Source organism: Myxine glutinosa, chromosome 7 (assembly GCF_964187855.1).
Source record: "Myxine glutinosa chromosome 7, kmMyxGlut1.1, whole genome shotgun sequence".
NCBI classification, from domain to species: Eukaryota; Metazoa; Chordata; class Myxini; order Myxiniformes; family Myxinidae; genus Myxine; species Myxine glutinosa.
Window position 1 is genome coordinate 143,744,999 of NC_136267.1, and position 25,286 is coordinate 143,770,284.

Genomic DNA, 25,286 nt, shown 5'->3' on the forward strand with positions numbered 1-25,286 from the left:
AAAAATGCTTACAGTGGATGAAAACCACAACGACGGAAGTGACGAATCCGTAACACAAACACACAGACACAGACAGACAGACGAACAGACAGGGGCGAAAACGTGGCAGAGGTTAAAAGTACCAATAAATCTATGAGAACATAAACTGTTTAAGGCTTCATCTCACTAACCCTAACCCTACTCCACAAACATAACAGTATTTCTGATTTCCTATATTTTTATTACATTATTATTCTGCTCAATCTATGCTGTAATTAGTGAGGTCGTGTGTACGTACCCTTTCATGGAATGGAACCTTTGCTTGCTGATCAAAGGGAAAATCAGCCTCTTATATCTGCCAGCGCTTCGCTCATCATCATGCAGAGCATTTTATAATGCCATGGGAAGTTTGGAGAGGATAGGAGATAAATGATGGAAAAGGATAAACATAATTCTAATTCTCCATGGCATGATTCTGTACTTTAAAAAAATCTACCTTGAAATATTGAAAAGGGTAATAAAAAAGAAAATGTTCAAAAACTGAAGTGCCGAAGGGAGACGAACGCCAATCAATTTGCTCCATAATTATTGTATTAGTAAATGATGATATGCTGAAGGGCACAGTGAACGTATCTGTCAAATGTGTTTCTTCCTGTCATAAATTTGGCAAAACAATAAAGGGAAGGATACAACAACATGAAAAAGTACCTTGTCTTTGGTGTCAGGTGACAGATTTATTCATTACCAAAGAGTTGTGGTTTTCATTATATATTTGTTCAAAGTGAGCTGGATGCAAAGGTTAGTTAGGGATTGTCAATTCTGTGTGATGGGCCCATGACGGACCATTGTTATAGGTGTGAGCTTGGTAGACGAACAATGGCCTTAAATTCTATAGTCAGCATTCCTTGCTACAGTCAGCACCTGATATTTGTCTTTAATTCATTCCGTAGAATATTTTCCTTTTGAGGATATATTTTATCAATCGCTGAAATATAATGATGAATGAAAATGCTTTTTCAAAATCGTTTCACATCTTAAATCATTCAAGAATCCACGACCTGGAATGTAGTTGTATCTTTACATAGATAAAGCATCTATTGTGACAAAGTGATGAATTTTAAGTCAACTTGATTCGCCAGCCGATAACTTTGTGCTTTGCTTTTGTGCAGCTGAACCCGGAGACAAATGCCTTCAACCGGAAGTTTGTGAACGAAGTTCGTCGATGCGATGAAATGGAGCGGAGGATTCGTAAGGACACAGATAGCAATGCAGAGTAACTCTTCTGATGTGATTATAGAATGTTCCCTGTGATTGTGATGATGAATACCCAAGTAACAGTTAGGCTGGAAAAAATGTGGGGTTAGGGGAGGTGGCTGGAGGTGGTGGAGATTGAGGAAAAAGGGGGGGAGTGTATGGTAGGCCGAGTATAAATAATAAATCATTACAAACTTGCAACCCTATGGATTCTGCAATATGGTATTATGAATTATGCTGCCAGTCTCAACAAGTGTACCAGGCTAACTGTCTCCATCAAGATTCATATGGCCACAGACTTTGGAAGTGATGACACAGTTCTATTATTAATGGGTGTGTTTGAGCCGTTCAATAAGACCGTTCCCTAAGTGTATTGTCTGTGCATTTGATCCCACAGGGTACGTGGAAAAGGAGGTCCTCCGAGCTGGCCTTGATTTCTCAAATGTCGAAAGCAACTCAGAGTGTCCAATGCCACGAGACATGATCGATATGGAGGTACGATCTATGGAACTTTGTATTTTTTACGATTACAATTTCCCAAAGATATTTTGCCTGTGCAATTTATATATGATGGTGGCTATTATGGCCGCTAAAGGATTCCTAACCAATTCCTCTGAAGCCTATCATCTTACATCTTTATAAAATTCAAATTAGTCACAAGAATGAGGCTCAGCAGCCCTAATTTGCATGGTGAATTAAAGCAACATATCTTGATTAACATGAGAAAAGCACACAACTAAAAATTAAACACTTTGTCTTCATCATCTGAACATTGGGTTGGAATATTAGCCATGTCGGATAGACACGATGGCCATCTCTGAGGTCCAGTTTGTGACATTCAAGGTCCACCGTTTGCCTGATGGCTTTCTGCTTTGTAATCAAAAGGGCAGTGTAATCCACATAGAATAATAATTCTCAATATCACATCCATTAATCAATCTGTCTTCTTATTTTTGCTTAATTGGTGGGAAAGAGAGGGAGCGCAGAGGTGCAGTTAATGTCATGCTATCCAGTTTTGCAACACCACGCACTTTGTGATCATTAGCTTAAAGTGGCACTTCCACATAAAAAAATTTCATTGTATCTTATCGATTGTCACAAGCTCGAGGGCCTTCTATACACCTTCTTACGACTACATTTACCGAATCCATTCAATGGTACTTTCAAAGTGATGAACCCCTTTATGTGACAGCGTATGAGTCAAGAAAACCAGCAAAACTTGGCGAAGTCAAGTGGCGTTTTAAATCAGGTGAATCGAACAGCGTACAGGTCTCTCTTCACCCAAGGGTGCAGCTGGCTGCTGGCAACTGCAGATTCTGGAACCTTACATGATAGGGATGGCGCTTGCCCAACCTGACCAAAAGTGCTCGGAATCGAGGCTTCAGTAGCAGATGGTAGAGAGAATCAGAGGGCAAGACGTGTAGAACTAATCTGTTAGAAAGTATTCACACCCCTTGACTTTTTCACATTTTGTTGTGTTACAGGCTGAATTTGAAATGGATTAAATTAAAAAAAATTGTCACCGATCTACAGAAAATAGCCCATAATGACAATGTGAAAACATGTTTTTAGAAATTTTTGCAAACTTATTGAAAATGAAAAAAAGAAATATCTAATTTAATTAAGTATTGTCATGTCCCCGGGGTTAACAAAATGGCGCGGAGACGCGCTTGTAGCCAGCCGCTGGCGTGAGGCAAGCCGGCAGGATCCTTCTTTGCTAATACGGCTCCAATGATCTCCCCGGCGCACCCGGACGAGCGCCGGTCATCCTCCCACGCAAAACAACCAAGCGACCACCGCGATCAAGACCAGGACCAGAAGAGATGACTGCGACCGCCCACAACCAAACCCGGGACAAGAGAGACCAAGATGACGAAAGTGCGTTCTCTTCCTCCAGTTCTTGAATGTTCCACACTGACATCACACTCTGTCCAATCACTGAGCTCTACTCAATCATCCCATCGTGCCTCCACCAATCATGAAGGCCGGGGTGTGGCCTCCCCATTACGAGTCATTGGGGGTGGAATCCAGTCGTCGTTCGGGAATGTTCAGATGACGTCGTTGGCCGTGAGGAGGGGCTTTACTGGCACAATCGGCAAATGTGCTGGGTGTTGGTTAGCCCTGGCAGCATGGTGAGCGAATGAGTCCATTGCCTGCCCGGCTGAGTTTTATAAGAACATTAGGAAAAATTACAAGAGGCATTTACACACAGGGGATTTAATCTTACAGACCCTACCTAGATAGTACAACTCCACTCCTCCATTTGGAGACACCTAAACACTTACCTGGACATTTGACACTACATAGATACATCGAAATGGCTTCGCGGCATACGGACAAAGCTGGGCACCAAACCATTAATCCGTTAATCGTTAATTAACGAAGTTAACTTTTCGTTAACGATTTAACTTTTAAGTTAACTTTGAAAATCATTATAGGACTAACTAACTTCCGTTACATTTAACTTCCGTTAACTCACGTCCGTTAACCCAAAGATTTCATGGTCTACCCGGCTTGTGGGAGGGATCGGCTTGTAGGAGGGATCGGCTTGTGGGAGGGATCGGCTTGTGGGAGGGATCTAAGCACGGGCAGCGTCTCCGGTCCGCGCCTGAACTCCGTTTGTTTTTCTGGGACAACCAACAACCAACAACAACAACCATGTAGTTGCTTCTCAATTGCAGGTGCAGGCACTTCAAACATACATTACAGTTTGATTCGGAACGATCGGCTTGGCGAGCGCTATCAATCTGAATGGTAATGAACGTGCCTCTGTACTATGCTGTGGTGTGCTGTAATGTGCTGTTCTGTACTGTGCTGTGCTGTAGTGTGCTGTACTGTGCTGTAATGTGCTGTTCTGTACTGTGCTGTGCTATAGTGTGCTGTAATGTGCTGTTCTGTACTGTGCTGTGCTATAGTGTGGTATGTGGGCCCCGCAAAAATTTTTTAAATAGGGCCCCTTAACATGTAAGGCCGGCCCATGTTCTAAAGCCCTTAAAAAGACCCAAAAAGGCTTATTTTATAGTTTTGGCACTTTTTTAGGTAGTTTTAGAGCAAAAAACTGATTTTTTGGTTTTTTTATATGAATTTTATATTATTTAACTAATGTATTTCTTTGTTTACCCCCACAAACGTAATAGTATTCAGCCCCGTCCCATGAGTCAATCCTTCATAGATGCATTTTTGGCAGTGATTACAGCTTCCAGTCTTCTTCGTTATGTCTGTATCAGCTTTATACATCTGGATTTGGGGAGTTTCTCCCATTCTTCCTTGCAGATTTGCTCATGTTCTGTCAAGTTGGATGGGGAGCATTGCTGAACAGCAACCTTCAAGTGTTTCTGCAGATTCTCAAAGGGATTCAGTTTGGGCTTTGGCTGGGCCACTGAAGGACTTTCACAGTCTTATTCTGAAACCATTTCAGTGTTGCTTTGACTGTATGCTTGGGGTCTTTGGCCTGTTGAAACATAAATCTTCGCTGCAGTCAAAGGTCTTTTTGAACTCTGAAGCAGGTTCTCCTCAAGGATTTTCCGGTATTTGGCTCCATTCATTGTTCTCTTTAGCCTTACAAGTCTGCCAGTCCCTGCCACTGAAAAGCATCCCCATAGTATAATGCTGCCACCACCATGCTTCATGGTAGCAATTGTGTTGGATGGGTGATGAGCTGTGCTAGGTTTCTGCCAGATGTAGCGCTTTTCATTAAGACCAAAGAGTTCAATTTTCATCTCGTTAGAACACAGAATCTTTTGCCTCTTGCTCTCAGAGTATTTCACGTGCTTTTTGCAAACTCCAGGTGTGCTGTCACGTGCCTTTTTCTCAGGAGTGGCTTCCGTCTGGCCACTCTCCCATACAGCCTGGATTTGTGAAGTGCTGCAGAGACTGTTGTTCTTCTGGAAGGTTTTCTCATCTCAGCCAAGGAACTCTCCAGTTCTGTCAGAATGGTCATTGGGTTCTTGGTCACCTCCATGACCAAGGTCCTCCTTGCCCATTTGCTCAGTTTGGTCAGACAGCCAGCTCTAGGAAGAGTCTGGCTAGTTCCATACTCTTTCCATTTCCTAATGATGGAGCTCACTGTGCTCTTGGGGACTTTCGACACTCGAGAAATTGTTTTATACCCTTCCCCAGATCTATGCCTCCTCACAATTATATCTCGGAGTTCTACGGACAGTTCCTTGAACTTCATGCTAGAGTTTCTGCTCTGACATGCACTGTCAACTGTGGGACCTTATTTAGAAAGGTTTGTTTGTTTCTAAATCATGTCCAATCAATTGAATTTGCCACAGGTGGACTCCAATCAAGTTGTAGACAAATCTCAAGTAAGATGAAATGGAATTGGATGCAACTGCGCTCAATTTGGCTTGCCATGGCAAAGGGGTTGAATACTAATTGACTCAAGACATTTCAGCTTTTCACTTTTAATAAATTTGTGAAAAAAAAATAAAAAATTCCACTTTCATATTACGGGGTATTATGTGTAGATCAGTTACAAAAAATCTCTATTTATTCCATTTTTTTATTCTGGCTGTGACACAACAAAATGTGAAATAAGTCAAGGGTGTGAATACTTTCTTAAGGCACTGTATGTGAATCAGTTTTAAGGAGAAACGAAAAACACCTTTACATACCAAGTTCAATGTACCAAAGGCTGAAAGAGTGCCAGACGTGATGCAAAGTAATCTCTTTCTTTCATTAATCATTCACAAGCACTTGCCAAATCAGTGAGTCAAAGGCCAGAAAGCTCCCTCTTGCCCCAACACAGCCTTACATAGAGAACATTGCTGTAATCAGTGTGATAATGCTCCAGTAGTTGAGCTTATATTTGCAGATTGTCAGGCCTTCCCTTATTGCATGGTGTCCAGTATTATCTGTTGCATGGACAAGTAATTCAAATTGCATTAACTCGCACAGAGCAAGGTGTGACTTGAATTCGATGTCGATTGTCAAACCACTATTGCCCATCTCATAAATCTCAGCTGGAATAACGAAGAGAACGATCTTGGTAATTGGTTTATATCTGCAGTTTTAGTGAGTTGTGATAACTGCATTACCATCTGGTCATTTTGGCAAATTGCTTTGTGATGATCCGCTTTGCCACTTTAACTGTCCATCACCACATTCAAAACATCACTCAAGACCCACCTGTTCAACACTGCGTTCAACATTTAACCCACAGCATTTAACCCCTGACTATCTCTTCTCCTTCTCCCTCCTTTTTGCTTTGAATATTTCCCTATTGATTCTTGTTTTTTTTTTGCAATTGTTTTTATGTTTTGCTATGCATTATGTTTTGCACTCTGTCAAAGCGTCTTTGGGCTCCCTGAAAAGCGCTATACAAAATAAATGCATTATTATTATTATTATTATTATAGATGTGCAAACGATGTCATAGTTGCACTGCTCCCCCCCCCCCCCCCCCTTTCATTTGCATTACCCATTTGGAGAGTGAGATGTACATTTAGTTATCACTGTTTGGTGGACGGCACAACACACATATAAACAAAAGGTGGGAGCAGAGTGTAAGCCATAGCCAAAGGTATTCATGGGGTTTTGAGGTGTAAGAGCAGTATACAGAGTGGTAAATTGAGTTTTTTTTATGTACAGTGCAACACCGCCACTAAGACGAGGCTCAGGTCTATCATATCGAAGGAGGGAGTACCCAGGGAGAGATATTAAGGAGTCAGAGATTTTTTGAAGGAGGAAAGTTTCTGTTAAGCAGATTAAGTCTGATTTGTGAGAAGCAACCTGTTTGGAAAGATCAGTCAGGTTTGAGCAAAGGCCTGGATGTTTGACGTTTATACCGTTAAGGAAGAAGGTGGGAGAGCATCAGATACAAGAGAGGGGAGAGGTGGGGGAGGGTAAGATGAGGTAGGAGAGGAGGAAGAGGTAGGGAGAGCTGCTGACAGTGTGTTGAGGATTGCAGAAGAGCAAGGAGAGAGGGCAGGATGAGAAGGAGGACAAAAGGCTAGGTGGTGATGGCATGAGGGACAGTGGGGAGTAATATGACCGGGGAAGGGGTGGAGGGAGCAGCTTGAAGTATAAGATTGGAAGAGGTGGTAGATTGAGTTGAAAGAGAGAGGAAGGAGGGAGGAGGCTGCTTTCTGGATGAGTTAAGGGGAAACTTTGAGGAGTAAGAGGAGGAGGGGGAAGGGTTGGGGGTGGATTTGAATTGGAGTGGTAGTGGGAGTTTTGAAGGGGAGGGGTGAGGACGGAGATTTGAGGGGGAGGGGTGAGGAGGGAGTTTTGAAGGGGAGAGGTAGGGGGAAGGCAGTGATGATATGGGGGGAAGGAAGGAGTAGAGGGAGGGGACATGGAGTGGGACGCTGGAAAGAGATAGGGTTGGTAGGATACAGGAAAGTACAAAAAGAGGAGGGAACAGACAGGGAAGGGTTTCACAGGGAAGATGTACAAAAGGAACAATCTTACTATAATTCACCAAATGTCCGTCCGTCTGTCTGTCTGTCCATCCGTTCGAAGGTACCGCAAAAACGGCTGAACCGATCGCAACGATATTTTGGGTGGGTAATCCTGGGATCTCCTGGAGTATAGGGTATATTGTTTTTCCAATTTCAGCTTTGGCCACCAGCATTTCCAGGTTTGGACTCCCGCATAACGTTATTTTCCCAGGAGGCCGCACAAACGGCTGCACCGATCGGCTGCACCGATCGGACTCAGTGACCTCGGACCAAGACCTTTTATAAGGACTGGGTTGAATCCCTGCTTGAGAGAATGCCAACCCCCTCCCCGCCATCACAGTCGTCTCTCCAACTCACAATCCCACGAGATATGCGGAAAGGACGACCCAAAACCAATTATCTTCTTTTTGATTCGTATATAAACATGGCGTACTGACGAGGAGGGGAGTATCGTTGAAGCTGAAGGTAAAGGTGTATGCTTCATGTGTGAGAAGTGTTATGATTTATGGGAGTGAGACATGGGTAATGAACGTAGAGCAGCAACGAAGGCTGGAAAGGGTGGAAATGCGAATGGTTCGGTGGATGTGTGGAGTACCGTTGAGAGAGAGGAAGACAAATGATGAAATGCGAAAGATGATGGGAATAGAGCCTGTGATGGATGCTGTGAAGAGTAAACAGGTTGAGATGGTTTGGTCATGTGTTGAGGAAGGATGAAAGTGACTGGTTGAGAAGAGTGATGGAAATGAATGTCGAAGGAAGTAGAGGACGGGGAAGACCGAGAAAGACTTGGCTAAAGATGGTCGAAGAAGAAATGCGGGCAAGGGGGTTAACAAGGGGAGATGCAGAAAATAGGGCAAAATGGAGAACATTGTCATGGGGACCGCAAGGCTAACCCCCGTTCTTGCAGGGAAAATGGCCTTAAAATGCCTGTTGTTGTTGTTGTTGTTGTTGTATATAAACATCATTAAAAGTAAATAATGACCTCGGCCAAAGTTAAAACAACGTGAGTTTAATCTCTACAAGAGAGAATTCCACATAGCTATTTGGGCGGTGTATAAGCTAACATATCGCTGTCTCCATCGATCTTGCCAAGGCCGTAACACCTCTCGGCTCAAAATCCTTTTAACTGTTGACTTGGTAGTTTTTACAATGAAGGAAACATTAACAATGTTATTAAAAGTTTATTTTGTGATTAATTTGTGATTGGAGTTATGTTGTTTGGAATGATAAAAGAGATATCGAGTTCAAGTAAATGATGACATGATGCTACATGCTTCGCGGATCGCCATATGCAGATTCGCCATGGACCCACGATCGATGTTTCTATACGTGAACGTACCCGTTTGTTTGCGAACGGGTATGTTTTTCATGGAAGTCCTTCATGAACTTGCTGTCCATGTCTGACATGTGACTAAGGGTGCTACAGGAATGTGGAATTTATTGGATTCATGCTTTAGCATTCACCGTATCAGCATTGCCTCTTTGCTTCTGGCCTCCCACCCGTGTGTAGCACGGGTATCTCACTAGTTAATGAAATACGAACATCCATTGCAAACTGTGGATGGTGGTTTGATTCCATGCAAACGCGTGTTGGTGTCTGTGTGTGTCACAAGCAAGGACAGCCTCTCTTGTTGCCTCGCAGTGCCTTATACCATCCATTTGCTTACCGAAACAATGGCTAAGTGCACTATAATTTCTGGAAGCAAGAGTAAATTGCAGGATCTGTTTTGAACAAATTGTAAATAATGTAATCCCTGAACTTAAATTTCTTCCTCGAGATGAAAAAAAACCTCAGAACCACAGTTACAAATGGCTTTTACCTACATTTCCATTCATAACCACATGTGTGCCTTTGTTGTAACGAGAGATCAGTCAGACAAATACATTTTTCACAAATAAATTCCTTGCCGCATGAAATTTTCACAACAAAAAGGGTGTCGTCTTTGAGGCTTAACTGGTTGTTTTGTGGACTGTGTGATATTTACCTTTGATTTTGGGCAAGCGCAATGCAAATTGGCATACTTTCGCAGCCTTATTCAAAATGCATGTCAGCATACAAGGAAAGTAATAGCATGTATACATTTATGAGGACAATGAAGTAGCATGCAGCGAGGCAATTTTTTGGGGATAATTTGTTGTATCAATTGCTTTTCACAGCTTTTTTGGTTTTGCAGAGTGTTTACTCAAAACCTTTCCAGCTATTTTATGTAGCGAAGCAGCAGTAAGTTGCATGCTAGGAAAGAGACGGCACCCGGGGCACCCGGGAAAATAACGTTATGCGGGAGTCCAAACCTGGAAATGCTGGAGGCCAAAGCTGAAATTGGAAAAAATATATACCCTATTTTACTCCAGGAGATCCCAGGATTACCCACCCAAAATATCGTTGCGATCGGTTCAGCCGTTTTTGCGGTACCTTCGAACGGACGGACAGACAGACAGACGGACGGACATTTGGTGAATTATAGTAAGATTGTTCCTGAAAGGAAGACTGATAAAGACACTGATGAAAGCCATGTTATGGAAAGAGCGAGGATGTACCGGCCGCAGAAATGATGAGAACAGAGACTGAGAGACATTGCATAGACCTTGTTGATCCGATCATCTGGCCAAGCGACGTCAATGTCTTTATACATGTATGCTTCATGAGTAACATGTCATTTCACTTTCAATTGTCAAGTGTGCATCATAAACGTTGACCTTCTATGATTGTACTGGCAAGTGAGGTGCATTTTGAATCACGAGCCTTGCATTTTAGGCCTCGTTGGAGACTACGGAATCAGAGCTGAGGGAGGTGGAATCGAATTATGAAGTGCTGCAGAAGAGCAGACTCGAACTCTGCGAGTTGCATCAAGTCCTGGTGAAGGCCAATTCATTCTTGAAGGAGGTGAGAACACCCGGTTTCCATTTCACCGTTGTTGATTTTCTCACTGCCTCTTTTGTTATCATTGCCTCCCCTTCACTGAGCCCTCGGGACTATTGGGAACATTACCTATCTGCAGCATATTGTCGAGGCATGAAGTTGCTCAAACACTATCACCGTGGAATTCCCTTTAGCATCGCTACGCTATATTGTCCACTTTAGCAATGCCTTCATTTTGTACCTGAAACTACCTGGAAAACTCAAACATATGATTTATACCATTGATGCTGTAAGCAGTGCAGCATGGTTTTTGTTTTCATGTTTGGCTGCTTTCCTGGCTGTATGAGTGTTTAAATAAAATATATAATTAAAGCATTCGCAAAACTCTTTTTGGCCCATCATGTTTCTGTGAGATCCACATCCCAGCAGTTGTACCTACTGCAGTTAGAGTTAATTGTACAAACAAGAAGCTGGGAATTCAGCCAAATTATGGTCACCTAATGCCCTATCCTGTTCGAAAAATCACTATGGGATGTTGAATGCCCATAAACAACATGCAGACAAGACAGCTGGCTTTACACACCCATCCAGTGTGTCTGTCTGTCTGTGTAGGGGTGCTCTCATATTCAGCACCTCCTGTTGGCCTGTCACAATATCAGAATGACAGTTTAAGTTGAATAAAATCAGCCCCATTGAAGATCGGAATCAGGGATAGACAGCTCATCAGTGACCACATTAGTTAAGCTATCTTGCCCACCTCAGCCTGCCCCTACTCATGCTACCCCCCCCCCCCCCCCACCTCCTTAAAAATCAACTGTATGTTTGAAAACTAAATACTGTAGTTCTAAAAAAAAAAAATTTATTAACAAGTATTTTAATTTAATTGTATTTATTTATTAACTCAACTGGACTATGTCCAGCTGAGTTTTTGTCGACACCCAGTGTCCGTCGTCCGTCGTCCGTCGTCCGTCTGTCATCTGTCTGTCCGTCTGTCGCCTGTCTGTCTGTCTGTCATTTGTAAACAATTCGACGTCTACGCTCTAAAAGTCACAAATATCGATCAAATTTGATGAAACTTGTTATGCAGCATCTTTAAGACATAAACTAGTTTGGGATTGCATTTGGGCACGCCCAAAAATGGGCGCGGCAGGGCGGCCATATTGAAAAATCAATTTTTGTCAATCTGGTACTTCCTAATGTAGCTAGAAGGCTGAAACTTGGTGTGTGGACAGTATGTAACAAACCTCAACACATATATTACGGGTTTTGACGATGTCCGAAAAATGACCTCGTCGTGACCTATGACATGACTTGACCCATAAACATCAGTTTGGACGACGTCCAAGCTCTAAAAGTCACAAATACTGATCAAATTTGATGAAACTTGTGCCTTTTGCCACTTAAAGATATTTGAAAACACACATATGAACGCACATATAAACATATAAACGCACATATAAACTATACACAAAGAATTAAGTTAAGCACCCCCCCCGTTTTTTTACAACCTCGCACATTACAAGTTTGTTGTCGTCAAAACAGTGTAATATACCCATGATATTGCTATATTTTCTGGAGAAGTGATATTATGGTCACATAAAAACATAACAATCATGCCGTTTTCAATATTTTATTCTGAATAATTTAAGGTGAAATTTTTTGGGAATTTTAGGCATATTTTCACCTCAATTTAAGTATGGAGCTATAGGTCCATCACGGACAGTGTGGATGACGTTTATGTTTTCTAACGTACAGTCATTGTTCTGAGAAGACCTCTAGCGATCTTTGCGTCAATAACGTGTGTAGGACCCACGTGATCGGATCACTGACTCAACCCTACGTCTCATAGACCCTGTAAGCCGTCGTATGCGTTGCTGTGGCAGGTTGTTCCATTCCCGATGTAATGCACGTTCCAATTCATCCAGATTGGATATTGGAGGGACCATCTTCGCAATTTGTCGTCCCAACATGTCCCAAACGTGCTCGAGGGGGTTCAACCTGCCACAGCAACGCATACGACGGCTTACAGGGTCTATGAGACGTAGGGTTGAGTCAGTGATCCGATCACGTGGGTCCTACACACGTTATTGATGCAAAGATCGCTAGAGGTCTTCTCAGAACAATGACTGTACGTTAGAAAACATAAACGTCATCCACACTGTCCGTGATGGACCTATAGCTCCATACTTAAATTGAGGTGAAAATATGCCTAAAATTCCCAAAAAATTTCACCTTAAATTATTCAGAATAAAATATTGAAAACGGCATGATTGTTATGTTTTTATGTGACCATAATATCACTTCTCCAGAAAATATAGCAATATCATGGGTATATTACACTGTTTTGACGACAACAAACTTGTAATGTGCGAGGTTGTAAAAAAACGGGGGGGGGTGCTTAACTTAATTCTTTGTGTATATATCGTTTGTGGTTCTGTTATGCATATTCTAACCATATTGATATAGACCAGTTGAGTTCAGGTTCCCTGGAACCTCTAGTTTTATTTATTTATTTTATTTTATTTATTTTATTTATTTTATTTATTTTATTTATTTTATTTATTTTATTTATTTCATTTATTTTAATTTATCACATTTTAAAAATTGCATAGTTGTTACACTTTAGGCCACAATATGGTCAAGGGGTTCTCCACTTTGACGAGTTCAGATCTTTCCTCATTATTACCTTCTGTACAGCCTTATGATATGGTGTGTTATCTTCATCCAAGCAAAACATACCCAAGCCATACCTGATCCTCCGAGAAAGAGAGGCGCATCCACTCTCACCAATCGTCAACATCCATTATCCCTGAGAAATTAACCAATCACAGTCTTTCAAGCCAAAATCCCAAATTAAGAAACCTCTTCCAGACATAGCGGTTCTCTTCCTCCAATTGCCAAGAGTCGAACATCCTGACGGTGCCTTTTAACTCGAGGTGATTTGTACAAGAAAACATAGACCCAAGAAAAGGCAATTCCGTCAATCTAGCGGAACATAAGAGTACGGTGCACCTTGCACAGCGGTGATAATGAGTAAAACAACTGACAATGGGTGGAAGATGGAGAAATGCAATTGTGCAATATATTGCACAGACACACACAACTCTTCTGGAATAATGGGAACCTTGAATTTAAATTCACACATCCCCTCTTGTTTTACCCACCCAACATACTCAGACTCCACATTAGCGGCCTGGGAATTGTGATCACAGGGACTGGCTGTTAAGATCTTTCAGGCAGGAGGCCAAGCTTGATCTGAAAAATACAGATTGACAAGGATTTTGGCTTTGATAACAAAATGCCACAAGGCAACCCTTTCAAATGTGATGAAAAGAAACAAACTTTTAATCTCTTTTGATGTATGCTGTTTGTGTAGTTACATTTTTTCCTGGTATTATACTGCATTTCCCACAGCACTCATACTTTTAACAGGAATGTTGAATGCCCATCAAATGGAAATTAAAGATTAATTAGAGGCAAGCAACTTGTAGCTTTACATAGCCCGAGTGATGAGGTGTTAAGAATGTTCTCAGAACAATGTACACACAAAAGTCTAATCGGAAAAAATATAGAGTGTTATGGTTTTTAGATTCCAGGGGGTAAATATAATCATTCTTTAGTACAACGCTAATTATTCCGAAGTATTTGTTCCGTTAGGTGTACTGCATTACATGTGAGTAGATAAGCGTTGCGAATTTGTTAGATAAATGTCTCGTTTATGTTATTTACCCTCTGAACACTCTCCTCTTTCCACATTTCCTATGCATCTCGGTGCAGAAATGCCTCCCTGTCCTCTTTAATCCCGCGTAAACCCTCAAAACCGGTTCAAGCCAGCCGACCCACTTCCTGCGGATTTTGCGCACCATGTGGCTAATAAATCATCGTTAGCCCATGACAGCTCGCCTAAGCCTGGATCAGAAACCCAACGTGCCCTCGATCTGCAGAGCCAATCTGGGGATGCCACCAGACACAAGCCATCTGACACATGAATTGCGTGAGGCAAGGGAACCTCTGACCCCCGTGACTCCTCCAAGGAGATCAGTGGCGGACCATATGTGGAAGGAGAAGGGGGGGGGGGGGAGAAATAAAGGGAGGCAGTCATGAGCTGTGTAAGCCTGGTGTTGGCTTAGCGGTTAGGGTGCCGGCTTGGGATCCTAGGATCTTCGGTTCAAATCCCAGTCGATCACTGAATTAACGCCAGGGGGTTGACTCAGCCTGTCATCCTTCCAAGGTCGGCAAATTGAGTACCAGCTCACTTGGTTGGTAACTCCCTGTGTGTCGCAAAAGGCGACTAACAGGGTTGGTGGCAGGAAGGGCATCTGGCCATAAAACATTGCTTCAAAAAGAGGACCACAGTGCCTGGAAAAGGCCAACCCCTGCTCTGCGGGGAAAAATGGCCTCTAAAGGTGGTTATTCTTCTTCTTTCTTCAGTCATGAGCTGTCTGAGTCTCTTTCATCCTTTTGGGTCACTTTTTGTCTTTGAGTCTAGTGTTGAGTTTGACTTACCCCATCTGACTCACCCTGTTCGTCATCTCTTTGGTCTTTTACTCGTCTCTTTTGTCAGGGTTAGACTCGCCCCATTCAGCCTCGGGAGAAAGAGATAAAGAACCATTGTCTGCGCTGGATTCGTCTTGTTGCCCAGAAAAAATAGTCCCGGGTCCATGTGCTATCGTCAGTATTCCCGGTGTGTGAGGCGGGAACACGTCATCCTGGAGATGTATGCAAGTGGACATGGTGACTCAGACATGCTGAGTGGGACTGGCTCTGTGTGCTGGGACAAGGAGGGCTGAGACCAGGAGAGTTTGTGTCAGGGTTCAGTGGGCTGTGTCAGTGTGTCAGCTCAAATGATCTGTCGCCAGATATGCTGGGACACGAACAAGACCACATCTCTTTCTTTCTCTCTGAAATCTATATCTCTCACTTCATTATCTCAGATGATTGATAGGCCCTTAAGCAAAGTGATAATTTGATTGCTTAGGGATTTGAGGGTGGGTATGTATGCATCGGGGATACAGGGGAATGTCAATGCTTGTACAAATATGATGATCCTTGGAAATACGTGTGAATTTTCATACATGGTTAAAACACAGCTTGTCTTGACTCATCCTGTCTATCCCGACAGCGGCATAAGGCAACTGATTGGCTAATCAAGTGATTGGGCTCTAGGTAAAATCGCAGCACATAACTTGGTTCCACTCGGCCAATCAATTTATATCTGTCATGTGACTTCGGCACGATACTCACTCGTGCCAGGAACTTCATTGTATGGTAACACGACTCTGGGTGTGGGATCCCACAACACGCTCTGGGGCGACTAGATATTGTGGTCTTTAAAGACTCGTCATACTGTTTGGAGTTATCCATGGATGACGACCGTCACAACATAATACAGGCAGTTCCTGGTTTACGAACTCCCGGCTTCCTAACATTCGAACATTATTATTATTATATATATATATATATATATATATATATATATATATATATATATAAAGCTCTTTCTAACCACTGACTGACTGACTGACTGACTGATTGATTGATGTTAATGTTTGGTACCTTCCGGGTGTCGTAGCTGAAATTTGGTGTACCGACAGACATTCAAGCCAGTACACCAGGAAAAATCACAGAACCATCGGAGTGCATATGTAAATGAAAAATTACATAAAAAACTGGAGACATATGTAAAAATAAATAAATAGAAAAATATAAACCTAAATCAATATCTAGCATTTGAAAATTGCAATTCCTATAACTGTAAGCCGTGAAATGAACATGACTTGACAATAATGTCCGCAAATGAAAAAAATAAAAATCGCCCATAAGTGAAAATCTATGTAAAAAACGTGAACACACCCGTAAAAACAAAACAAAAGCAAACCTCAATCGATATCCAGCTTTTGAAAATTGTAATTTCTTTAACTAAACTGTGAAAAATATACCTCAATGAAAATTTACGTAAAAACCATAAACGCATGCGTAAACTCCAAAAGACTGTCTGGATAACCCTCCCATCAACTTTCTTAATAATCCTCTCGAAGAAGTTCTGTCACTCAAGCTTTTGGGTCTCACTATCTGCCATGATCTTTCTTGGGAAAACCACATTTCAAATCTGGCCTCCAAAGCCAGTCACCGACTGGGCATCCTCCGTCGTGCGAAGTCCTTCCTTGGCACATCTGAGCTCCTCACCACATACAAGGCTTTCATCCGCAGCTCAATGGAATACTGTTCTCCCCTCTCGGCCGGTGCTCCTGCCTCACACCTAGCTCGGCTTCACGCTGTAGAAACCAAAGCATTTAGAAACATTGGAATCACCCGCGATGACACAGATTCGAAGGGCCTTTCACTCTCGCACTGCAGGCAGGTTGGTGGTCTTTCTGTCTCCTACTGACTTACACAGATCTACCGATGTCCCTGTTCTCCACTGTTGTTTTGCTTTTGTGCTTCCCTCTCTCTTCCCCTCTTGTCTCTCGCTCCCTTTATTATGTTTTATGTGTTGTATGTGAAAGCTCTCACATGAGCCTCAATTCTGTATTCCCAAAACATTTTTTTAAATAAAATAAATAAATAGCCTAAATTATCTTGGAGGAGGTCAGTGATGCTTGCCCATAATCATAAAGCTTCTATTTATTAGGTACCTACATACGAAGCACGGTTTATTAATGCTTACATAATGTGTATGTGTAACAATGTGTAAGAAACCCCACTGGTACTTTATAACCATGTTGCGGAGTTTTAAACGTTTGATCAAATCCCATGAAAAAGACTTTTTAAAACATATTTCAAATTAAAAAACTCAAACTTAATGCATAAAATCAAACTTCTAGAGTTAATTTTCCATTCACACCATAATTCACACCTCATTCACACGGGCTTCACTCCAACACTTCTGCCATTACACGCGTCATTCTTTCCACAGGGTTCCTCTACAGCACGAGAGACAATGGTGCGCACCTTGCTTCACCATTAGCCCCTCCAACTACCTCGTTATCCCTTGTTGTCTCTTACACTACACACATTCAATGTAATACAGTTTATTCATTTTTGATCTTAAAAGTACATTTAAGAGCGTTTTTTTGGGGAAGAATAGGGTTTTGGAAACCGATTAATTACTTATTACATGATTAGAATCCCACTTTCCCCCCATCTACTTTCTTCACAATTTTTCTTGAGGACGTTCAATCATTCAAACCCCTGGGTCTCACTATCAGCCATGATCTTTCTTGGGCAAAGGACATTTCAAAGTTGGCCTTCAAAGCCAGCTGCCGACTCGGCATCCTCCATCATAAAACGTCCTTCCTTGGCTCACCTGAACTCTTATCCACCTACAAGGCCTTCATGCTTGATGCAATGTTAAGCAAGGCCTTCAAGACCTAAATCCAGGTCCAAATCCAATTCTTCTAAATCCATCCTAAAATCCTGTTCTCCTGCTCTTTCACTCCCTCTCTCTGTTCTCTTCACTCTCTCTTTTGCTCAAGGTCATCTGCCATCTGCTTGGAAATCAGTCAACATCACCGCTTTGCACAAAAAAGTTGCAAAAACAGATCCTAGCAACGACAGACCAATAAGCCTTCTCCCAATTATCAGCAAAGTCATGGAATCCATCATTGCCTCGGATATGAAATCTTTCCTCTTCTCCAATGGCTTGATCTCTGATCATCAATTTGGTTTCAGACCTGGTCACTCTACTCTGGACATGCTGCTTCTGATTTCTCAACAATGGATGGAGGTCCTCAATGCCAAACAGGAAATTAGAGCTGTCTCCCTTGACATATCACGTGCCTTCGATACGGTCTGGCACCCCGCTCTGCTCACCCAACCCTCCTCCTTTGGTATCCATGGAAATCTCCACGTATGGCTGGCGGACTTCCTCTCTAGTCGTAGTCAACGTGTGGCCCTGAATGGGTTTCTCTAATCTCCTCTGCCTGTTCAGGCTGGAGTTCCCCAAGGCAGTGTTCTAGGCCCTGTGCTTTTTCTGGTCTTCATCAATGATCTCTCTGACTCTCTTAAAAATCCTCTCTATCTCTTTGCTGATGACTCTACTCTCTGTCGCTCCATTCGTCATCCCTCAGATCGGCAGTCTGCAGCCTCCTCACTCTCTGCAGACCTGGACAAAATCACAGACTGGGCAAACAAGTGGAACATGTCTTTCAATCCTGACAAATCTCACACTCTTACGATGTCTCTCCGAAAAGACCGACTGGACTGGACTGGACTGGACTTTCATCCTTGGCACACCTGAGCTCCTCACCACATACAAGGCTTTCATCCGCAGCTCAATGGAATACTGCTCTCCCCTCTGGGCTGGTGCTCCTGCCTCACACCTAGCTCGTCTTCACGCTGTTGAAACCAAAGCGTTCAGAATCATTGGAATCTCTCACGATGAAGCTAACTCCAAGGGCCTTTCACTCACTCACCGCAGGCAGGTTGGTGGTCTTTCCGTCTTCCACCGACTCCTCTCTGGCCTTGCCCCCCCCAGCTCTCTCTGGGCTCTGTCCCGCAAATATTCCTGCAGGTCGCACAAGATCTGCCTGCAACCCTCTTATGGTTAAACTGCCAAAATCAAGACTCTCTGCTCACCTTCACTCCTTCATTCCTCTTTTCTCCCGCCTCTGGAACAAACTCCCTCACTCTCTTCAATCCCACTCCACCCTCCAGGTCTTTAAAACAGCTGTTCACCACCATCTCTTATCTTCCCCCATCCAAAACCTTGATCTTTTCTACCCCCGCTAATTTCACCCCAAATCCACTTTTTTGAAACACCAACTTCTGTCCTTGGTCCTTGGACAGAAGTCCTTGGTGTCCTTGTGTTTTATACTTCTCCAACCCCCCCCCCCCCTTCCCACGCCTCCTCCCCCCAAGCCCTCTCCCTCCCACACATCTCCCTGCTCTCAAATGTTATGTTTGTGTTCTTCCCCCTCTCTCCCCATCTTGTCTTCCGCTCCCTCTTTTTATATATTTTGTTTGTCTGGTTGATTTGTTTGTGAAATAAATGTTAGCTCTTTCACGAGCCTCGATTTAGAATACAACAAAAACAAAACAAAAAAACTGCTCACCTCTGCTCACCTCACTCCTTCAAGATTCGTTCCTTTTTTCTCGCGTCTGTGGAACCAACTTCCACATCCTCTGTAATCACGTTCTTCCCTCCAGAACTTCAAGACAGCTGTTCACCCCATCCCAGATCATCACCAATCCAAAACCATGAATTTTTCTGTCCTTGTTAACCACCCCAACCCTCCTCCTTCCCAATTTGCAGTTTTCCTTCCTGAGAGTTTCCTTCTGTATCGATCCTGTTCCATGCATCCTCTCCTGCCTCCATTCATCCCCACGCCGATTGTTTGTCCGTCTGTCTTTATCTTGGCCTTCTACTTTGCTGTTGGTGTTTACCACTTCTCTCTGCTGTAACTTTTGTCCTGTTGTGCCATGATCGGTTCAGTGTACCTAAATCCAATTGAAAATCTGTGGTACGACTTGAAGATTGCTGTCCATCATCGCTACCCACACAACTTGACTAAGCTTGAACAGTTTTGTACAGAAGAATGGGCAAATATTGCCCAATCAAGGTGTGCAAAGTTGGTGGTGACCTATCCCAACAGACTCACAGCTGTAATTGCTGTCAAAGGTACTTCCACCAAGTATTAGCTCAGGGGGGTGGACACTTATCCAAACAAGATAACCTAGTTTTGTATTTTTAATTAAATATCTGAAATTTGTAGAATTTGTTTTTCACTTGGTAGTTGTGGGATACGACGTGTAAATGAAGATGGATAAGGTCTGATTTAATGCAATTTAGTTCCAGGCTAAAAGGCAAAAAAGGTGAAAAATTTGAAAGTTGGCGTAAACTTTATATACAGTGCATTCAGAAAGTATTCAGACCCCTTCACTTTTTTGTCCCCCGTCGCACCGCGGAGCGAAAGGGGGACAATGGTTTTCCCCTCCGTCCGTGTGTCCGTCCGTCCGTCCATCCGTGCGTGCGTGTGGGCATGCGTGCGTACGTGCGTGCGTGCGTAAGCGAAGGACCGCATTCAAATTTGGTGTGTGGGTGCAACCCACGTCAAAATCCAAGATGGCCGCCGCCATGTATGTCTGACGCCATGTATGTCTGAACCTTGTGAGCGGAATATCTTGGAAAATAAGCGAAGTACCAACTTCTAATCTGATGTGTGGGTGTATCTAGGCAAAAGGAAGAAAGCTATTGAAAATTGGGTCACCACGTCAAAATCCAAGATGGCCGCCACCATGTATGTCAGAACCTTGTGAGCAGAATATCTTGAAAAATAAGCGAAGCACCAACTTCTAATCTGGTGTGTGGGTGTATCTAGGCAAAAGGAAGAAAGCTATTGAAAATTGGGTCACTACATCAAAATCCAAGATGGCCGCCTTGCGTCTTCCACTTTGTCAACTCGCATCACTTCACCGACGGGGGACCGAGGCGTAACGCTTGTTCACATTTTGTTATGTTGCAGCCTTATGCTGAAGTCGTTTAAATTCATTTTTTCTCTCATCAATCTACACTCAATACCCCATAATGACAAAGAGAAAACAGAATTTTAGAAAGTTTTGCAAATTTATTAAAAATAAAAAACTGAAATATCACATTTACATAAGTATTCAGACCCTTTGCTATGACACTTGACATTTAGCTCAGGTGCCTCCCATTTCTCTTGATCATCTTTGAGATGTTTCTACACCGTGATTGGAGTCCACCTGTGGTAAATTCAATTGATTGGACATGATTTGGAAAGGCACACACCTGTCTATATAAGGTCTCACAGCTGACAATGCATATGAGAGTAAAAACCAAGCCATGAGGTCGAAGGAACTGCCTGCAGAGCTCAGAGACAGGATTGTGTCGAGGCACAGATTTGGGGAAGCCCACAAAAAATCTCTGCTGCATTGAAAGTTCCCAAGAACACAGTGGCCTCCATAATTCTTAAATGGAAGAAGTTTGGAACAACCAGGACTCTTCCTAAAGCTGACCGCCCGGCCAAACTGAGCAATCGGGGGAGAAGAGCCTTGGTAAGAGAGGTGACCAAGAACCCGATGGTCACTCTGGCTGAGCTCCAGAGATCCTGTGTGGAGATGGGAGAAACTTCCAGAAGGACAACCATCACTGCAACACTCCACCGATCTGGGATTTATGGCAGAGTGGTCAGATGGAAGCCTCTCCTCGGTGAAAGACACATGAAAGCCCACAGAATCTTGTTTCTCACAGTCTGAGAGTCCTTTAGGTGCTTTTTTGCAAACTCCAAGCAGGCTTTCTGCAGGTGAAGTTGTACCTTTGGTGAAAATTTCCTGTCAATCGGACCAACGGTTGCAGAGAAAATCATATTTATTCTGTGTGGACAAACAAACAAACAACCAAACAGACAAACAGACAAACGGACTGAAATGCAATACCCTCTCCTCAGGCGAGGGTAACAATAGTGGAAACAGCCCTGCCTGACTCCTGTTGTGACGTCAAATTCTAACGACTTTCCATTACTGATACATTTATATCCATTGTTTATGTTCTTTATCACCCTGACGAGCTATCCTGGTAAAATCTTTCTTATATGTACCACATCGCATGCCTGTTAACACTGTCAAAGGCTTTTTCAAAGTTGACGAAAGTCACCGCAAGACTTGAATTCCATTTATTACATTGTTCTATTCTTGGAGTGAAAATTTGATCTCTACACCCTCTATTCTTTCGAAATCCAGCCTGCCCTTGCCCCCTGAGAGCTGCAGCTCTCTTATACTATCGTACGTGCCCACTGATAACTCTCTTTGTACTGAAGCTCTGAAAATCATTGGCATCACTCATCGCGAGAGGCAGAGGAACAGAGCCTTATCCTCTTTCACCACAGACAGATTGGCAACATCTTGTCACCTCTCGTCTGGTGTTTCACCGCTTGCTCTTTCTACCCATTGCCGCTCTTCAGGTCGATCGGGATGAACACATTCCAGTAACATTCGCGTTAATCCCCCAAAGTCCATGCTTCACGCTCACCTGTCATCGGTTACCTCTCTTTTCTCTTGTTTTGAATCACACTCATCATTTTGTCATAGTTATCAACATCTTTTATGAAACTTCGGATTGGGTGAAGGAAAAAGTAATCTGTGCTTGGAGGTGACACGAGGAAATGTCACCCCTGTCAACCAGAAGGGTGCAGAGTCCGACGCACTCAACTACAGACCATCACACACAAAGTGATAGATTCTATCATTGGTAAAGTTGTAGTATTATGATGACTGCTGAAGTGGTATTATGACTGAGGAGGGGATTAGTAAAGATCAAAGATGGAGGTGTTATATCTAACTCATATTGGTCCATCATCATCTGTTCATGAGAAAGGACATAAAGTAGCATATGGAGGAGTGGGGTTACATTGTTTCTCTTCTTCTTCTTCTACATTATTATTATTTATTTATATTCTTATATATATATTTTTGTATATATAAAAGAAAGTTTTTGTTTGTTTGTTTGTTTGTCTGCACGCGCTAATCTCCTGAACGGTAAAAGATAGGAGGAAACCTCTGAAACAAAAAATGTCGGGACGGGCCCCGGGAAGGTTTTAGTCTAGGTGGTGAGGCCGGTCGAGGCCCACCTCGGCCGGGCTGGGCCCATTTCGCAATTAAAAGCTGAACTGAATTATAGTAGTCAATCTTCTACGGCCGCGAGTAAAAGCTGAATTATAGTAGTAAATTCATGCAAAAAGAACTAAAAATGTCGGGACGGGCCCCAGGAAGGTTATAGGCTAGGTGGTGAGGCCGGTCGAGGCCGCTTCACCCGGGCTGGGCCCATTTCACAATTAAAAGCTGAGCTGAATTATAGTAGTCAATCTTCTACGACCGCAAGTAAAAGCTGAATTATAGTAGTAAATTCATTCAAAAAGAACCAAAAATGTCGGGACGGGCCCCAGGAAGGTTATAGGTGAGGTGGCGAGGCTATTTTGGCCGGGCTGGGCCCATTTCGCAATTAAAAGCTGAGCTGAATTATCGTAGTCAATCTTCTATGGCCGTGAGTAAAAGCTGAATTATAGTAGTAAATTCATTCAAAAAGAACCACAAATGTCGGGACGGGCCCCAGGAAGGTTATAGGCTAGGTGGCGAGGCTACTTCGGCCGGGCTGGGCCCATTTTGTAATTAAAAGCTGAGCTGAATTATAGTAGTCAATCTTCTATGGCTGTGAGTAAAAGCTGAATTATAGTAGTAAATTCATTCAAAAAGAACCAAAAATGTCGGGACGGGGCCCGGGAAGGTTATAGGCTCGGTGGCGAGGCTACTTCAGCCGGGCTGGGCCCATTTCGCAATTAAAAGCTGAGCTGAATTATAGTAGTCAATCTTCTACGGCCGCGAGTAAAAGCTGAATTATAGTAGTAAATTCATTCAAAAAGAACCCGGGCAACGCCGGGTGCATTCGGCTCGTAATCAATAAAGATTGCCACCATTATCACTATCCAGATGCGCTGGTTCATTTACAAATGTGGAGGGTGACGGGGTAAAGCAGAACTTGGTAGAGCACATTCACTCCGGCAGGGTGAGCAGGTTACATTTTGCATCCCACCGATAGGCCGAATCTGCATCCGGACCTGAACCAAAATCTAATCAGCTTGTTCTTGTCAGTTATGCAACTAAACCACCAAGTTTTGTCATAATCCATCCACAACTATTTGAGATATTGTGCTTTATATCGTTTTTGGCCTCATCAATAATGAAGAATCACTTTAAAAATTAAAAAAAGTTCTAGTATCCGGATCTTGATCTTCACAAAATTCTAAACATTTGGCTCTTGTGAAACACCCTACCTGTTCACGAAATTTCGGCCAAATCCATCCATTACTTTTTGAGATATGGCACTACATATCGTTTTGGCTCAAGGGATCTCTAAATGGTGAAGAATCACTTAAAAATTGGAGTATCTGGATCCGGATCTTCACCATCATTTAATCAATTCATCCTTGTCACGCACCCAGCCGATTGAACAAGTTTTGTCCGAATCAGTCTATAACTTTTTGAGTTTTCCTGCCCACAACAAACATACAGACAGATAAACAGGAGTGAATACATAACGTCCGTCCACCTTCGGTGGCAGATTTAACAAAAAAAATGGAATTGTGATGACGTCAGCGTGCTTGGTAGAGATGAGAGCAACTTGGTGCCCTTGGTTGGAAGAAATCATCGAGGTAAACTGTATACACATAGATAAAGGAGAGAAAAAAAAATTCAATATATTTCAAAATAAATCGATTAGAACACAAAATCTAAAGAGGACCTTTAATGTATAAATCTCAATTCGTGTTTGTGATGTTGAAACCTGAGTGAGAAATGAGAATAATTCGAAATTTTCAAAATGTTTCATTTCACTTATTTTTAGCGGAGGTTCAAACCAAAGCATCGTACATGGAGCTCCTCGCAGCAAGGCCTAAAATTATTTTTTGCTCACACCACGCACGAGCAGCAAGGATGGTTGATGAGGGTAATGATAGCTGACTTCCAAGCAGATGGAAGATGACCTCAGGCAAATTATAGAGTGAATAGAGCAAAATGCTTGTGAAGTATAACATGCTGTCTTCTGTTTACCGGTAAATCTGTCAGCAAAGCCACAGGTACTTTTGCTAGTAGTGTTATAAATAGCTATGCCACAATTGTGCTTCCTGAATATATATCGGGATGGTGCGGTTCCAGTCCTCAACGCACATCTTCATGAAGGCACACAATTGTTAGTTATGGGTGTTGAGCTAAGTTACCCCATCTCTGGTTAATCCTCTCGACAAACATTTTCATAATAGCAAAGTTCGGGCAGG

General features: G+C 42.8%; 1 protein-coding gene across 1 annotated transcript in view; it reads left to right on the forward strand.

Annotated features, from left to right (window-relative positions):
- LOC137431717 (V-type proton ATPase 116 kDa subunit a 1) overlaps positions 1 to 25,286 on the forward strand; it is a 464,565-nt gene that overhangs the window by 25,708 nt on the left and 413,571 nt on the right. The window contains exons 2-4 of the mRNA XM_068123347.2: positions 1,149 to 1,227; positions 1,631 to 1,728; positions 10,396 to 10,524. Coding sequence (XP_067979448.2) covers positions 1,149 to 1,227; positions 1,631 to 1,728; positions 10,396 to 10,524 — 306 coding nt within the window. The remainder of the gene's footprint in view (positions 1 to 1,148; positions 1,228 to 1,630; positions 1,729 to 10,395; positions 10,525 to 25,286) is intronic.